The following is a 14,026-nucleotide window of genomic DNA, read 5'->3' as shown; positions in this document are numbered from 1 at the left end:
TGCTGTTACTGGGGAACGAGGCTCTACCCAGTTTTCAATAAGGCAGTTATGAAAGAGCAAACACCTGAAAGAGATGAGGGACCAAGCCATTCTTTGGGTTCAGAACATTTCAGACAGAAAGAAGAGCAACTGCAAAAGATTTGAGAACGTGTGGACGTATATAGCTTGTTTGAGGAGGATAAAGGATACTTGGGGTTGGAAGTAAATAAATATAGGAAGAGGTGCGTGGTGATTTGGGCTAGAGGGTGGATGGAATGTGTGGTGTGAACTCTTATAGGCCATTGTAAGTATTGACTCTATGAGGGTGATGAAAGGTCTTGAGTCTTAGGAATGGCAAGATTTATACTGAGAATAGAATGGAGGTGAGTAAAAGGGCAAAGACAGAAGCAGAGATACTATTACATGTTTATTATAGTATTCAAAGCAAAAGATAGTGGTAGATTGGATCAGCGTGATAGTAGTTAGACATCTGAAATGTCATAGTGCTAGTGTCTACAACCATACCACCCTGAACACGCCTGAGCTCATTTGAGATGTCATAGTGCCATTTGAAATAATGTTTCTAAAAGTGTTAAGAAAATGTAGATGAGTGGTAAAAGGTAGACTATAGAATTATGCCATATGTGATCACAGTTTGAAGAAAATATTTTTATGTCTAAACAGAAATGGGTAATATGCATTCTTTAAGGTAGGAAGATTTTTTTTTTTTTTTTTTTTTTTTGGTGTTATGCTTTTCTGTATTTTCTAAAGCTTTTTATAACCGGGGAAGAAGCTAAATTTTTCTTCAAAATATTTTTTCTTCATAGAACAAAGAAGTGAAGAAAAAGACAGCAGATTCAAAGAAAACATCAGCATCGACTTTAAAGTAAGTGATTCCATGATTTCATATGTGAGAATGAATGTGCATATGAAACAATTTCATTTTTACAACTGCATTTTTAATGTCTTATCACTGATTCCAGTTTAAATGGTACAATGTTCAAATATTTTAAACTTTTAGATTTAAGCTTTGCATCTTCAGAAGGTTTAGAACTTAGAATTTGCTAAATTTTTGTTCTTTTAAATAGAAAAGATACAGATGCCTCCAAAGCTGTTGAAACTGTGACTTCAGCTTCTGCCAGTAAGTTGTTGCTTTTGACACCTCTCCAAATGAGTATATTTTGTCAATTTACTAGAAACTTCTTGCAAGATGATGCTAGGAAACTTTATTTATTGTGCTTTAGTAGTAGGGGCCCAAATTGGCCCCTGTATCAAGTTATTTACTACTATGTAGTTAAGAGACCTCTTCTGGAGTACCTGCTACAGTTCTACAGTTAATAGCTGTTTCCATTAGTTTTGCAGTACCTCCCTTCATTCCTTCCCAATAAACCCTCAAGACAAAACATAAAGTATGTTAGGATTGCTTTTCTGTTCCCCTTTGTTTTTGAAAGAGCTGAAATAAACAAAAAAGACTAAACAGAAATACTGGTGCACTCAAATGACAAAAGTTGTTTCTTTACACACAGGAAAGCACTCAGGCCTTTATTATGAATCTGACTAAATGAATTGTTCATACAATTTTAATAAACTGGGTTACATTTTTTCTTATTTGTTTTAGGATTGGAAACGTATAGACAAAGAAGTTACTGCCAAAGTATACACTCTAGAGTAGTGGGAATAAACAGCTTGGTTGTACAGGACAAGACAGAAAAGCTAAAGTGAAGTAGACATAAAATATATTCAGAAAGTTGTGTTTTATGTTCTCTTTTGGAAAGGAAGTTGTATAGTATGTTCTGTGTCTCTATTCAGAATAGATTGAGGGTTTTGGGTACTAAAACTAATATTCAGGTGACTGGAAAATTGGATTTCATAGGGTATCATTTTTCATAATGTTCAGTATACTAAAGTTATTGGCAGTTAGTGAAGGTGACTGTGGATGGCTTCTTGGAGGGCAGTAAATTTTGACTGAAGTTTTAAATGTGAATGTGTAAACAGATAATTATATAGAGGCAGACGATACTTCATTTAGGTAACAGAAATGAGAAATCACTTTATGGGGGGGTCTTTGAAGATTTATGCTAGGAGGTTTTTGGGGAGGGTTTTTGTTTGTTTGTTCGTTTTGTTTTATTTATTTATTTTTAGAGAGGGGAAAAGAAGGAGAAACATCAATGTGTGGTTGCCTCTCATGCGCCCCCTACTGAGGAACTGGCCTGCAACCTCGGCATATGCCCTGACTGGGAATCATACCCGCAACCCTTTGGTTTGCAGGCTGTTGCTCAATCCACTGAGCTGTACCAGCCAAGGCATGCTAGGAAGTTTTTTTAATTTGATGCCATTAATATTGTAAGTTACCATTTATTTAACATCCTTGAAATGATAAAATTTTAGAGATAGAGAACAGATTAGTGGTTGTCAAAGGTTGGTGGAGGGGGGAGGGAGGGAGGTGGCCATTGATGTAAATGGTTAATAGGAAAGACCCTTGCGATGGAAATGTTCTGTGTCTTGACTGCTGGTCACAGTAATCTAGACATATAGGATAACATTTCATAAAACTAAATATACATTAATTAATGCATATAAAACCAGGGAAATCTGAATAATGGTAGATTGTGTTAATATCAGTTTCTTGTTTGTGATATTATACTACGGTTATATGCACAGTATTAGCATTAGAATGAAACTGGGTGAAGGGTATATAGGATCTCTCCCAATTATTCTTTCGTTTGTTTTTTAAGATTTTTTAAGTTTATTTTTAGAGAGAGGGGAAGGCGAGGAGAAAGAGGGAGAGAAACATCAATGTGTGGTATGTGGTTGTCTCTTGCATGCCCCCTACTGGGGACCTGTCCTGCAACCCAGGCTTGTGCCCTGACTGGGAATCCAACTGGCGACCCTTTAGTTTGCAGGCTGGCACTCAATCCACTGAGCCGCACCAGCCAGGGCTCACTTATGAACATATTGATGTAACATTTAAGTAAAATATTAGCATGTAGTGACTGGGAGCACATTAAAGGAATAATATACTGTGCTCAAGAGGGGATCATATCAGAATTATAAGGATGTTTCAAAATGAGGTGATACATTCATTCAGTTTACTGTATTAAAGAAAGATAAATGCTGCAAAAGATAAAGTTTAACATTCATTCCTAGCATTAAAAAACTTCTTAGACAACTATCTTCTTAATGTGATAGTGTGTTTGTGCATCCATACTTTTATTCATATACATAGAAACATAGACGTATCAAGTCAAAGCCAGTATATGCTTAATAATGAAACAGTAGAAGCGTTCTCATTAAGATTGGCAACAAAACAAGGAATATTCATCACTTTTATGAGTTTACATAAATATTCTAAATGTAATAGCCACTAGCCAGTGTACCATGTCAAGAGGCATAAAATTGGAAAGTGGGATACAACATTAACATTTGCAAATAATGTATGTATGTATGGTAGTAAACTCATATGTACGGAAAATCCAAAAGAATATTGAAATGTTAAATATAATTAGCCATCTTAATTATCTAAATTAATATAAGGTTTCAGTTACTTTATGTAATAAGAATAAATGCTTATGTGTAATTTTAAATATTCCATTTACAATAATAAAAAAGATAAAAGCTATGAAAAGAAAGCTTTACTACTAAGAGGCATAAGATAAATGAGAAAACAGTTCATTTTTGGATAGAAAGCCTCACTATTAAAATACGCCTTTTTTTGTATATGAAAATATAAATATTATGAACGTAGTAAAATACCAGTAAGATTTTTAAAAACATGTAAGCTGATTATAAGCTGATATTTTATACATAAAAAATATAGAGTAGGCAGGGAAATTCTGCAAAGGAAGAGTAATTAGGATGGGCTAGCACTAACAGATGTTAAAATACATTATAAAGTTAAAGATTCAGAATAGTTTCATAAAGTTGGATAAGTAAACAGAAGACCAGTAGGACAAAAGAAATATTCTCCAAACATGAAATATCAGCAGATCTTTATGGAAATGTTTCATATTAGTGGGGAAAAGATCAGTTGTTCATTAAATTAATTATCCACTTTGTAAAACTAGAGAACTTAAACTCCAGGTGGATTAAGGATTAAATGTTATACATAAACTGCTAAAGTATCGAAAGAAAAACGTGGGTTTTTTTCTGTTTTAAAATTCAGAGGAGGAAGTCTTTCCTCTTCAGAAAGACATCTGATTGTATAAAAGTATTTTTTTATAAGTATTTTGTATTACTTTTAAAAAGAAATTGTTATTTGTGTGATATAGACTAATTTTCCTAATATAGAAAGTTCTAATAAATAATAACAAAAACCTCAACAACTCAAAAGATAAATTGGCAAATATAGGCAAATCAGAGATGAATTACACATGAACATTGACAGAACTTTACTAATACTTAAAGCAACAAAAGTTGTAACAGTTTCTGTCTCCGATTGGAATGATTAATGAAGTACATACTGTGTTTGTGTGGAAATGGGAAAGCCCTATCCTTATGTACTATTAATGGGAATATTAATTGGCATAATCTTTGTGGAGGACGATTTAATGTTAATTGTTAAAATGTAAATCAATGCTGTTGTGTCAGCAAGTCCACATCTAAGAATTTACCTATAGTTACAGTTCCATGAGTATACAAAAATGAGTACAGGGATGTTTCTTACAGTGTTTTTTTTCACAGTCATTGCCAGGTTAGCTCTTTTTGTAAGTCTGAATGACATTATTTGTAATGTGTTATTGATACATTTTTCTTATTATTGTAGCCAAAACTGGACAAGCCAAGACATCTGTAGCCAAAGTGAATAAATCTTCAGGTATGGTTTTTATTAGGATTCTAGACATTAGTTAACTTTAAATTATTTAAGTATATAGCAGTAGTGTTGGATTTAATTTGACATAACAGGTGCTGAGTGTATACTGATCTTTGAAATTTATAGTCATCTAGAAATTTTGAGGAAGGAGATTCAGAAGATAATGCTGTTTCTTTGCAGTAATTGTCCAAATAAGATAATTTGGCTAGGCAGTTATTTCTCATGATGGATATCAGAGATATTTCCCTCTTTCTCTTTTATTTCTGTTTACTTTCTTTTATAAAATAGTCCAGATAAATTTACTGCAAATTGTGTTCTCTGTAGTTTTTAAGGGTCATACTGGGTATTAAGTTAATTTTAATTTTTTCTCTTTCCTTAGCATTATCTTCCTATTTTTTCCTTCCATTTCTGATAAATGCCAGTTAATTAAATAGATAGAGATCAGTCTGTTAAATTCTTCCCTATAATGGTAGAAAGGAAAAGAAGCATCCTTGAACTGGCAGATACCACATGTGGCAGAGGCAGAACATTCATATAATATCTGAGGGGGCCAGGGCTGGCTAGAAAGCTTATTTTGCAGATGTATTTATTTAGCAAACAGGTTGATACTACTTTTATGGTAAGTTTATGTGAGTTATTGGTGGAGATTTGGGTGAGTGGATACTAAAGCCACTGGCTGCCCTTTCAAGTGTTGGAAATTAATTTTAGGTATTTGTGGTAGTAACAGAGATAAGTGAAAGAAATAATTTAAGGGCTCATTAGGGCTTAGGTTACTGCAGTGTGACAAAACATTTTAATGACTAGTTAAACTTGGACCTACTAACTTCTGATCTGGGCTTTTCCTCATACTACCTTGCTAGTTGTTAGAAATCCTTATTTCCGGAGCTAAGTTTCCTGTTCTCTAAATGGAAAGAGTTTTGGCTCAGTGATGACATTTTCAGTGACACTTTGATGATCACAGTCTTAAAAACATCATCTTTGAAAATAAGCAACAGCAATAGATACATATATATAAAGAAAGGTCAGAGCAATATAAGTAGTCCCGTTCAGATAGAGCCCACTAGGAATGAGTCCAGTAAGCTTTATGTGGCCTGACCATGATGTAGGTGTTCTTTAATGCTTTTCAGTTAACTGGGAGCCAAGGAAGCACGGGGCCAGGAGGCCCTAAATGTGGTTGCTTTTGGAACCATTAAAAGCTGCACGGGACTATTTTTATATCCTTACACTTAGTAATTTTGCTTCAAGTTGATCCACATATTCAGAAATTTAACTTGCCTGAATGCTACTTTGGTGTACCCAAATTGAAAGTTGAATTCTTACCTCAGTGATGTTTTTCTTCCTAAAGACATTATATCATCATTGCTACATTTTAAAAATGGTCTGCGCACCCAAAGATGATAGCATTTCATGTTTCGAATAAAACATAGCCTGTAGCTCTTATATTCTTTCTTTGTGAGGTTCCTTGGGGATTGTTGATACTAACTAAATAAACCAATTTTGACTACAACTTTTGTGATTTAGGGAAATCAGCGGGTTCTGTAAAATCTGTGGTAACAGTTGCTGCTAAAGGTAATAAAGCATCAATGAAAACAGGTAAGACTTTCGGAAGGAGAGGTTTTATTATTTTCTTAATCTGCCTTAAAGAATATAATAAAATGTAATCAAAAACAAGTTTTAAATTTATATAATTTGTAGTACCTAATAGCATCTTGAAAAGTTTAATAGATACTTTGATATTTAAAACCTAAAATACATAGTACTTTAAATTTGTGGTACTTAGATCTTTGACATTATCTACCATCGTAGATGTATTTTTGTATTGAAACATTTTTGACAGGTATACAGGGTGGGGCAAAAATAGGTTTACTGTTGTAAGCATGAGAAACATAGTTTATTCTTGTATTATTATTTATTATTATTTTCCATATGAATAACTGTAAACCTACTTTTGTTTCACCCTGTATAATCACAGTTAGCTCTGCCCCCTATAAATTGTTTAATCTTTGTTTTCCTCATTTTTTTAGAGTTGTCATTTTGTATACCTTCCCTAGCTGTACAGTTTCGATGTTTGTTACTGTAAAGATTTTTCTTTCCATGTTATGTGTGTATTTTCTATATATAAAAAAATGGAACACTATTTTAAATAAATGGAACACTGTTTTAAATAAATGGAACACGTTTAAACTAACATGATTTGTTTGATATTACTATTAGTATTTTTCTAATAGACTAATGTAATTTTAAAGAACCTTTGTAGCAATTAGAAAATGTGATTTTTGTTTGTGCGTGTGATTAGAATATGCTCTGTCATAAGGGTTAAATTTGTGGCTCATTAATGCCGTCAATAAAAATTACATCTCAGTTTAAATTTGTTTTTAGTCTTTTTAAACAAATACTGAAAATAAATGGACATAAATATGTAGAAGAAAACTGCTTTTATAATAAATTTGAACTAGTCATTTACTAACATATTACTATGAAACGTAGCAAATGACCAAACAGACCCTTAGAATAATGTTCAATTTTGCTTTCGACAGCAAAATCCAGTGGAAAGAAGTCTCTAGAAGTCAAAAAACCTGGCAGTGTCAAAAACAAGGATGCCATTAAACCTGTGACTGTACCAGGTAACCTTGAAATGCTGCCATTTAATGCTTTTTTCCTTTAGATCCTCTTGGTGTACATTCAAGGATATTTTGAAATTATTGCTTAAATATCTCCCAAGAGATAGTTTTATTTTCAAAGAGAAACTTGTATTACTTTGACTTAAATCAGATTATCCTAAGGAGACTTAAAGTCACAAAATAAATTAGCATAAGTTTTTGTTTAGATGTGTTAGTTTAATTAAATTAGTGTGGTTTTTTAGACTATTAAAGCAGACTATTTCATGCAGAAAACTCTGAAATAAAGACCAGTATGGAAGTTAAAGCCACTGAAAACAATGCTAAAGAAGCTATTTCAGGTAGGCCAATAGAAATTTTATTTTGTTCTCTTATGTCAAAGATAGAAAATTAAATTTTAAGAAAAATAAAGTGTTAATTTTGTGTGTCATGTGTATATGTATATATTTAAATACCGGGGTCATACCTAGGTGAAATTAAGACTATTAATGATTCAGATCTTTACCCTGTCTCTAGATGATTCTGAAATTTTGTTCTTCAAATAAAACTAAATATTTAAAAGCCATTGTACTTCTGTAGCTGTTTCTTACTTAAATTCTCTACTCGTTTGTCAGTTGTGTACATTTTCATCTGGTTACTATATTAATACATTGTGAGATCTTGATAAATATATCTGTATAAATTCTTATTTTATTTTGTACCTTAAGAAGCTGCTTTGGTGGTCACAGAAAATGAAACAGTTAACAAGGTCAGTTTTTATATTTTACTAATTTTTTAAAGCTTGAGAAATTTGATACAACTTGTTTTTACTATAATCCCACTTAAAACATGTACAGGGTTTGGCATGGTGAAAAAATCCCCATTATTTTTGACTTTCAAAATATGGTTTGAGTTCAAAAACCTTGAGCTGCAGAGTAAGTCTCAAAAACTCAGGGACAGAATATCAGTAAATGTACATGATTATGAGGATTACTATTCACTGAGAGCAAAACATTAGGCCAAAATAGTTTTTTGAATAGAACCAATTGAATTTTGTGAAATCCCTAGAGGCAAATAGGAGATGTGTTAATATTTAGAATATCAGTTGTTCTTTGTGTTTTTAGAGAAGGAAGTGGGGTTTGCAGTTTTATTTGAAGAGCATAAAGTTCAACTTATAGTTTTCCTGTGGTTACATGTGTCATTACAAATGTAGTAAAATCTCATTAATTTAGGTTTTATTGGTTAAGATTTTAAGGTGCTAAGCATAAGTTTACTTTTGACTAGTAGATCCATTCAAGTAGTAAGTAGTATGTCTTTCTATTTTGTTTTAGGAAGAATATTTTAAAGTACTAATAGAGTATTTTAGATTCACTTAAAGCACTTTAGAAGGAACCATTTATGAACATAGTTTGATGTACTGGTGAAAATCATTCTCAGTTGGTTTATGACAATCATAACTTCCCACATTTTTATTTTTCCAGAAGAAAAGTCAAAAGTTGCCAAAATTACTATTGTATACCTCTGGGGATGGCCCCAATATCCATTTAAGGGAAAAAATGGAATTGATGAGTCATCTTGAAGAATAGAGTAGATCTGAGAAAAGAGAATGTAGAAAAGAAAGTACTTACTTTGTAGTGGGGGTTGGGTTACAGGGTGAGAATACTAAGAGACTAGGTAAGGTTTTTTTATATTGCCTAAAAGTGGTTATTTTATTCAGTAAGATAAGAGGATATGTACTAATTTGTAACTGATATGTTAGCATCTCAAGACACACAGAAATGGCAACAGTAACTAAAAGTAAGAAGCTGTAGTCAGAGACAGGCAAACTTGTGTTTTTAAATCCTTGAAAAAGAGAATTAAAGGCCTTGACTTAATGGCAGTTGGTGTGGCTGAAATTACTCCCTGTACTTGAAGAGAGGACATTTGTATTTTGTCTTGTTTTTAGTTTGAGGTTCAGACCAGCCTTCCGAATTGATCAATTTTGGTATTAAATGCAATTTAAATACCAACATAACATGGTCTGCAGTGTAAGCTTGGGTAAATATAAAAGCAGTTAAAGAAATTTTAATGTTAATTCTTAAATTTGTTTTGAAGGAAACAGAGGAAATGTGTGTGGTCCTTATTTCTAATTTACCAAGTAAAGGATATTCTATAGAAGAAGTTTACAACCTAGTAAAACCATTTGGTGATACAAAGGATATTTTGATTTTATCATCTCATAAAAAGGTAAGAGTTGATAATAGCTGTTCTTCTCTGTAAGCACATTTTGAATAATATTAAGTTCACAAAATAAAGCTTTAAAATCAGTACCTCAAAATAATTCCGCTGTTTTAAGCTAAGGAATTTAAAAAATATAAAACAGATATATCTTATTTTGAATTATTCTGATGAGACATAGTTGTAATGATGGGGAGGAATGGCTTACTAATGCATCAAAGGTTTGCTCAAATTTTTAGTTTAGTAGAAAATTTTCCATTTTTCTAGGTTAATACAGGTTTTTAAATGATTCATAAAATTTTATGAGCACTTTTTTACTAGTATTTCTATTTTACTAATGATACTCAAATGAGAGTATCATTACTCAGACTAATGATGTTATCAGTACTTAGAGCAACCTAGGTTTATTTGTATATTTTAAGTGTTCTTTGATACTTATATACTGCTTTTGTAATTTTAAAATAAAAACACTTATTGTTAATAAGGAACTAATGAAATATTTTATAGAAGGTAAGATAGACTTCAGGAATGTTTAAATAATGGAAATGACACCATTAGAATGGTGTTTTTACAATACAAAAGAGTTGATGATCATTAATGATCTTTGAGAATAGTGTAGGATATATGTTTGATGGGAACCTAAGCCAATGTGCTTGAGAAAACAGCAGGAGAGGAGGGTTAGTACAAGTGAGTTATATGCCATTTCATATTAAAAGTAGATTATTTGTGTGGTTGCATAACCTTGTAAATATACTAAAAACCATTGAATTGTATACTTAAACAGGTGAACTTTATGATATGTATATTATATTTCAGTAAAGCTATTAAAAAAGATTATTTACAGTGTTTAGAGATAAGAATAAAAAGGTCATATTTTAATGTAAAATTTTTTCTGTGACAGTACATTGAAATTGGAGAAAATTGTGGAATCTAGGAACAACTAATGCATATTCATACTTTCTTTATATCATATGCCAAATATATATATATATATATATATGTAGATAGATTATTAAGTATAAGATAAAAATATAGAAAGTCTGGATTATAGTAAGTCCAATTTTGATTAGAGTTGAGCAGGATTTTTAACTATTTAGAGATTTCATACTTTCCTAGGTATTTGGGAAAGTATTAGAGACAATTATATAAACATTTAAATATTTGTGAAATTAACATAATAAAAGCAAAATGGAAATAAATATTTGTGTAAAATGGAAAAGGGTTCATGTCTACATTATGCTAAAAAATACAGGATCTAGCTCAAATAATGCCTTTTTATTACAAAATCTTTTATGGCAAATCATAAGCATATAATCTGTAACATAACAATAATCACACTTAAGCATACCATATGACATTTTAGGTGAAATGTTCAAATTAAAACTATAAATTATTACATCCATATTATTATCCTGCCAACCACACTCAAGCAGGCATTACTTCTGCTGGACTTTGTATTTAAAATTTCAATAAATAGGCAAATGACATAAAGACAATTTGTTTTTTAAAAGTTAAAACTATAAACAAATATTATATATAGAAGATTTTTTACCTCATTAACTTCTTTGCTTACCCAGGTATGAAAATTAAATCCAAAATGTATGAAGCTACAGTTTTATACCTATGAAAACAAACAAAATTAAAAATAACTTGGCAATCATTGACACATTTCTTTGGTTCTGTCATTTCTCATATTTTTCATATTTTATGGATCATTAAATTTATTAACAAATTGTCATTAAATGCTAAATGCTAGACACTGCTGTAGGTACTAAGGATACAGTGATAAGTAAGATTTTTCTTAATGTCATTTACTAGAATGTCCTCTATTTTTTCTTTAGTGTTGCCTTAATGACTTCATTCATTCATTAATTTTTGCTTATGGTTGTAATATTCTGAGTTTACTGGCCTTGTGTTTCTGAGGAATACATATTTTATCTTTAAAATATTTACTTTATTCACTTTCTTTGATTCCTAAGTATTAAATTTTTTCAAGAAAAAGTAACAAGATCTTTTTCATTCTTGTAATTTCTGTTTTAAAAGGCAATTTTAGAAATAAATAGGAAATCTGCCGATTCTATGGTAAAATTTTATACCTGCTTCCCAATATCAGTGGATGGAAATCAACTCTCGATAAGTATGGCTCCTGAAAACATGAGTGTAAAAGATGAGGTAAATAGTATATACCATCATTTTAATTAATTTTATTAGATTTAGTCTATTGGTTTTTAGGGGGGGGGGGTTCTTTTTAACATTTTCTCTCAGACACCTAGAGAGCTTTTTTCTGTCCTTCCATGGTCTGCCATCTCACTGTTTTAGAGTTTCATTTTGAGGGAATTCTATCCCTTATGTACGCTCAATTGGAATAAAAGTTAACTCTCATCTGTAGAGTACTGTCTCTACTGTTTGTACTCTTTATATTTCTGCCATTATGTGTCATACACACCAGAATCCCACAGGTTATCTTTATTTTTTTTTTCTCTCATTTCTCCCAGTTGGTCACTAGGTCTTTTCTTTTAAATCCTAAATACTTCTGAAATGTGTTCCCTGTTCAGCCCATTCACCCTTGTTTCACCTCTTAAAACCTCCTATTGAAGTAGTTCTTTGTATCCTCTACCATCATTTTTGTCTCCCTGAACATCTTTTTCCACAAAGTCATGAGCCTGACATAAAATTCAAATCTTTTCAAATTTAACTGATTTAGAAACCCTTCATTGTTTCTTTTTTCCCCCCCTTCATTGTTTCTGTATGGCATACTAACTGCTAAAAAGCAGGAGGCAGATATTAGAATCTCTACAGCAGGTGTGTCCAGCCTGCGGGCTGCACCCAAAGTAGAAATGCATGTAATTTGAAAAAGCCTTCTATTGAGAATCAGTGTGATGCAATTGCTGAGATTGTTTTACTCATGTCAGTAATATTGAAGAGAGAAAAAGTTTAAGAATTGTAATGTCATAAGATAAGTTCCTTTCTTGTACATGTAAGCTTTGACATTCCATTAGCTTTGACATTCTTGTCTTATGCCACTTTTGGCCTCTATAATTTAACAGCACCAAAATGCTATACACTTAACCTTTTGCTATTCTTTACTAGCCTACATCTTTGTTCTTCCTCATTCCCTACTTTGCTTAGTTAACTTTTTGTTTTATAATTTGAATTTTCTTACTGTCTACTAAATTAAATCTCTTATTCTTGTATGTGAATTTGAGTGTCCTCCCCTAAATTTTTACCATGGCATTAATCTTTAATGTACTTAGGGGAGTAGAATAAATTAAGGCATATGGGCAGGGTGGAACTTGTATAACTTATACCTTGTTTAGGAAGAAGGAAAGATTGTGGAAGGAACAGAACTTGCTGACTTCATTTTATGAAACAGTGCTTACTGATTATACATAAAAATTATTTTATTATAAAACTTGACTAATTAAATACATGAGTGAAGAAGAGCTGACACCTTCAGCCTTGTTCCGTTTTGGTTTTCTAGGAAGCTGTATTTACAGCCTTGATTAAAGAAAATGATCCAGAGGTGAGTTTTGCATTAAGTGCTTTCTACACTTTAATTGATAGGAACATTGCTTGTTTATGTGTTCACCTGCTGGAAATTAAAGGAAATCTTAGTAATAATTTTAAAATATTGAGGTGATAGAGATGTCGGATGGGTCTTCTGTTGGTAAAATAAGAAATCAAGGGTGATGGTAATCTCTGATATGAAATATTTTCCAGATATTAGAGCCATATTAAGGGCCAAATAGGTTAGTACCTATCTGAGAGTGTTTTGGGGAAATATTATGTTGATAGACACTTATACTTCCTGTTTAATGTATTGATTCATTGATAACGTAAATCTAAAACTATGACTTTGTTATTTTCACCCATATAGTCATTTTTTTTTTTTTTAGTCTTGAGAGAGGACATCACTTGACCTCTAAAAAATTAAATTACGGTTAATCTATGTTCTACATTTGATACCTAAGCTGTGTGTGTGACTTTTTTTTCTATGCTGTCTCTTAAAAAAAAAAAAAAAAAAAAAAACTACAGGCAAATACAGATAAAATACACAGTCAATTTGTACATCTTGATAACTTACCAGAAGATGGACTTCAGTGTGTACTTTGTGTTGGACTTCAGTTTGGGAAAGTGGATCACCATCTATACTTGAGTAATAAAAACAAGGTAACAAGTTCCCTCCTATTTTAGCTCTATGTTCAGAGAGAATATAAAAGTGGACCCTATATTCTTATGGCCTGCAGCTTTTAATTTAGCTTCTGAACTAAAGCATCTATAAGCATTATTCAGCCTCTTAGCAGAATTATGCTAGACAAGTGTATTTTCTTTGGGCTATGACAAGGAAGAGATGATCTTTCTCTCTCCTGAGAACTTCTAGTTTTAAGGGGAAATAAAACTTGCACAAAAGAGAAAGGTGATA

The 14,026-nt window shown here is 31.7% G+C and overlaps 1 protein-coding gene across 3 annotated transcripts in view; it reads left to right on the top strand.

Annotated features, from left to right (window-relative positions):
- Nucleotides 1–14,026, top strand: part of ZNF638 (zinc finger protein 638) — a 74,668-nt gene that overhangs the window by 39,759 nt on the left and 20,883 nt on the right. For 2 of the 3 annotated variants that reach the window (XM_024552687.3, XM_024552688.3), the window contains exons 9-19: nucleotides 807–865; nucleotides 1,068–1,120; nucleotides 4,742–4,792; nucleotides 6,311–6,382; nucleotides 7,327–7,413; nucleotides 7,680–7,748; nucleotides 8,115–8,155; nucleotides 9,481–9,612; nucleotides 11,647–11,775; nucleotides 13,085–13,126; nucleotides 13,639–13,773. In XM_024552687.3, the coding sequence (XP_024408455.2) occupies nucleotides 807–865; nucleotides 1,068–1,120; nucleotides 4,742–4,792; nucleotides 6,311–6,382; nucleotides 7,327–7,413; nucleotides 7,680–7,748; nucleotides 8,115–8,155; nucleotides 9,481–9,612; nucleotides 11,647–11,775; nucleotides 13,085–13,126; nucleotides 13,639–13,773 (870 nt within the window). The remainder of the gene's footprint in view (nucleotides 1–806; nucleotides 866–1,067; nucleotides 1,121–4,741; nucleotides 4,793–6,310; nucleotides 6,383–7,326; nucleotides 7,414–7,679; nucleotides 7,749–8,114; nucleotides 8,156–9,480; nucleotides 9,613–11,646; nucleotides 11,776–13,084; nucleotides 13,127–13,638; nucleotides 13,774–14,026) is intronic. The other variant, XM_053923673.2, reaches the window with a different exon arrangement.

The sequence above is a fragment of the Desmodus rotundus genome, chromosome 5 (genome assembly GCF_022682495.2).
Source record: "Desmodus rotundus isolate HL8 chromosome 5, HLdesRot8A.1, whole genome shotgun sequence".
NCBI lineage: Eukaryota > Metazoa > Chordata > Mammalia > Chiroptera > Phyllostomidae > Desmodus > Desmodus rotundus.
This window is presented reverse-complemented; position numbering and strand designations above follow the sequence as displayed.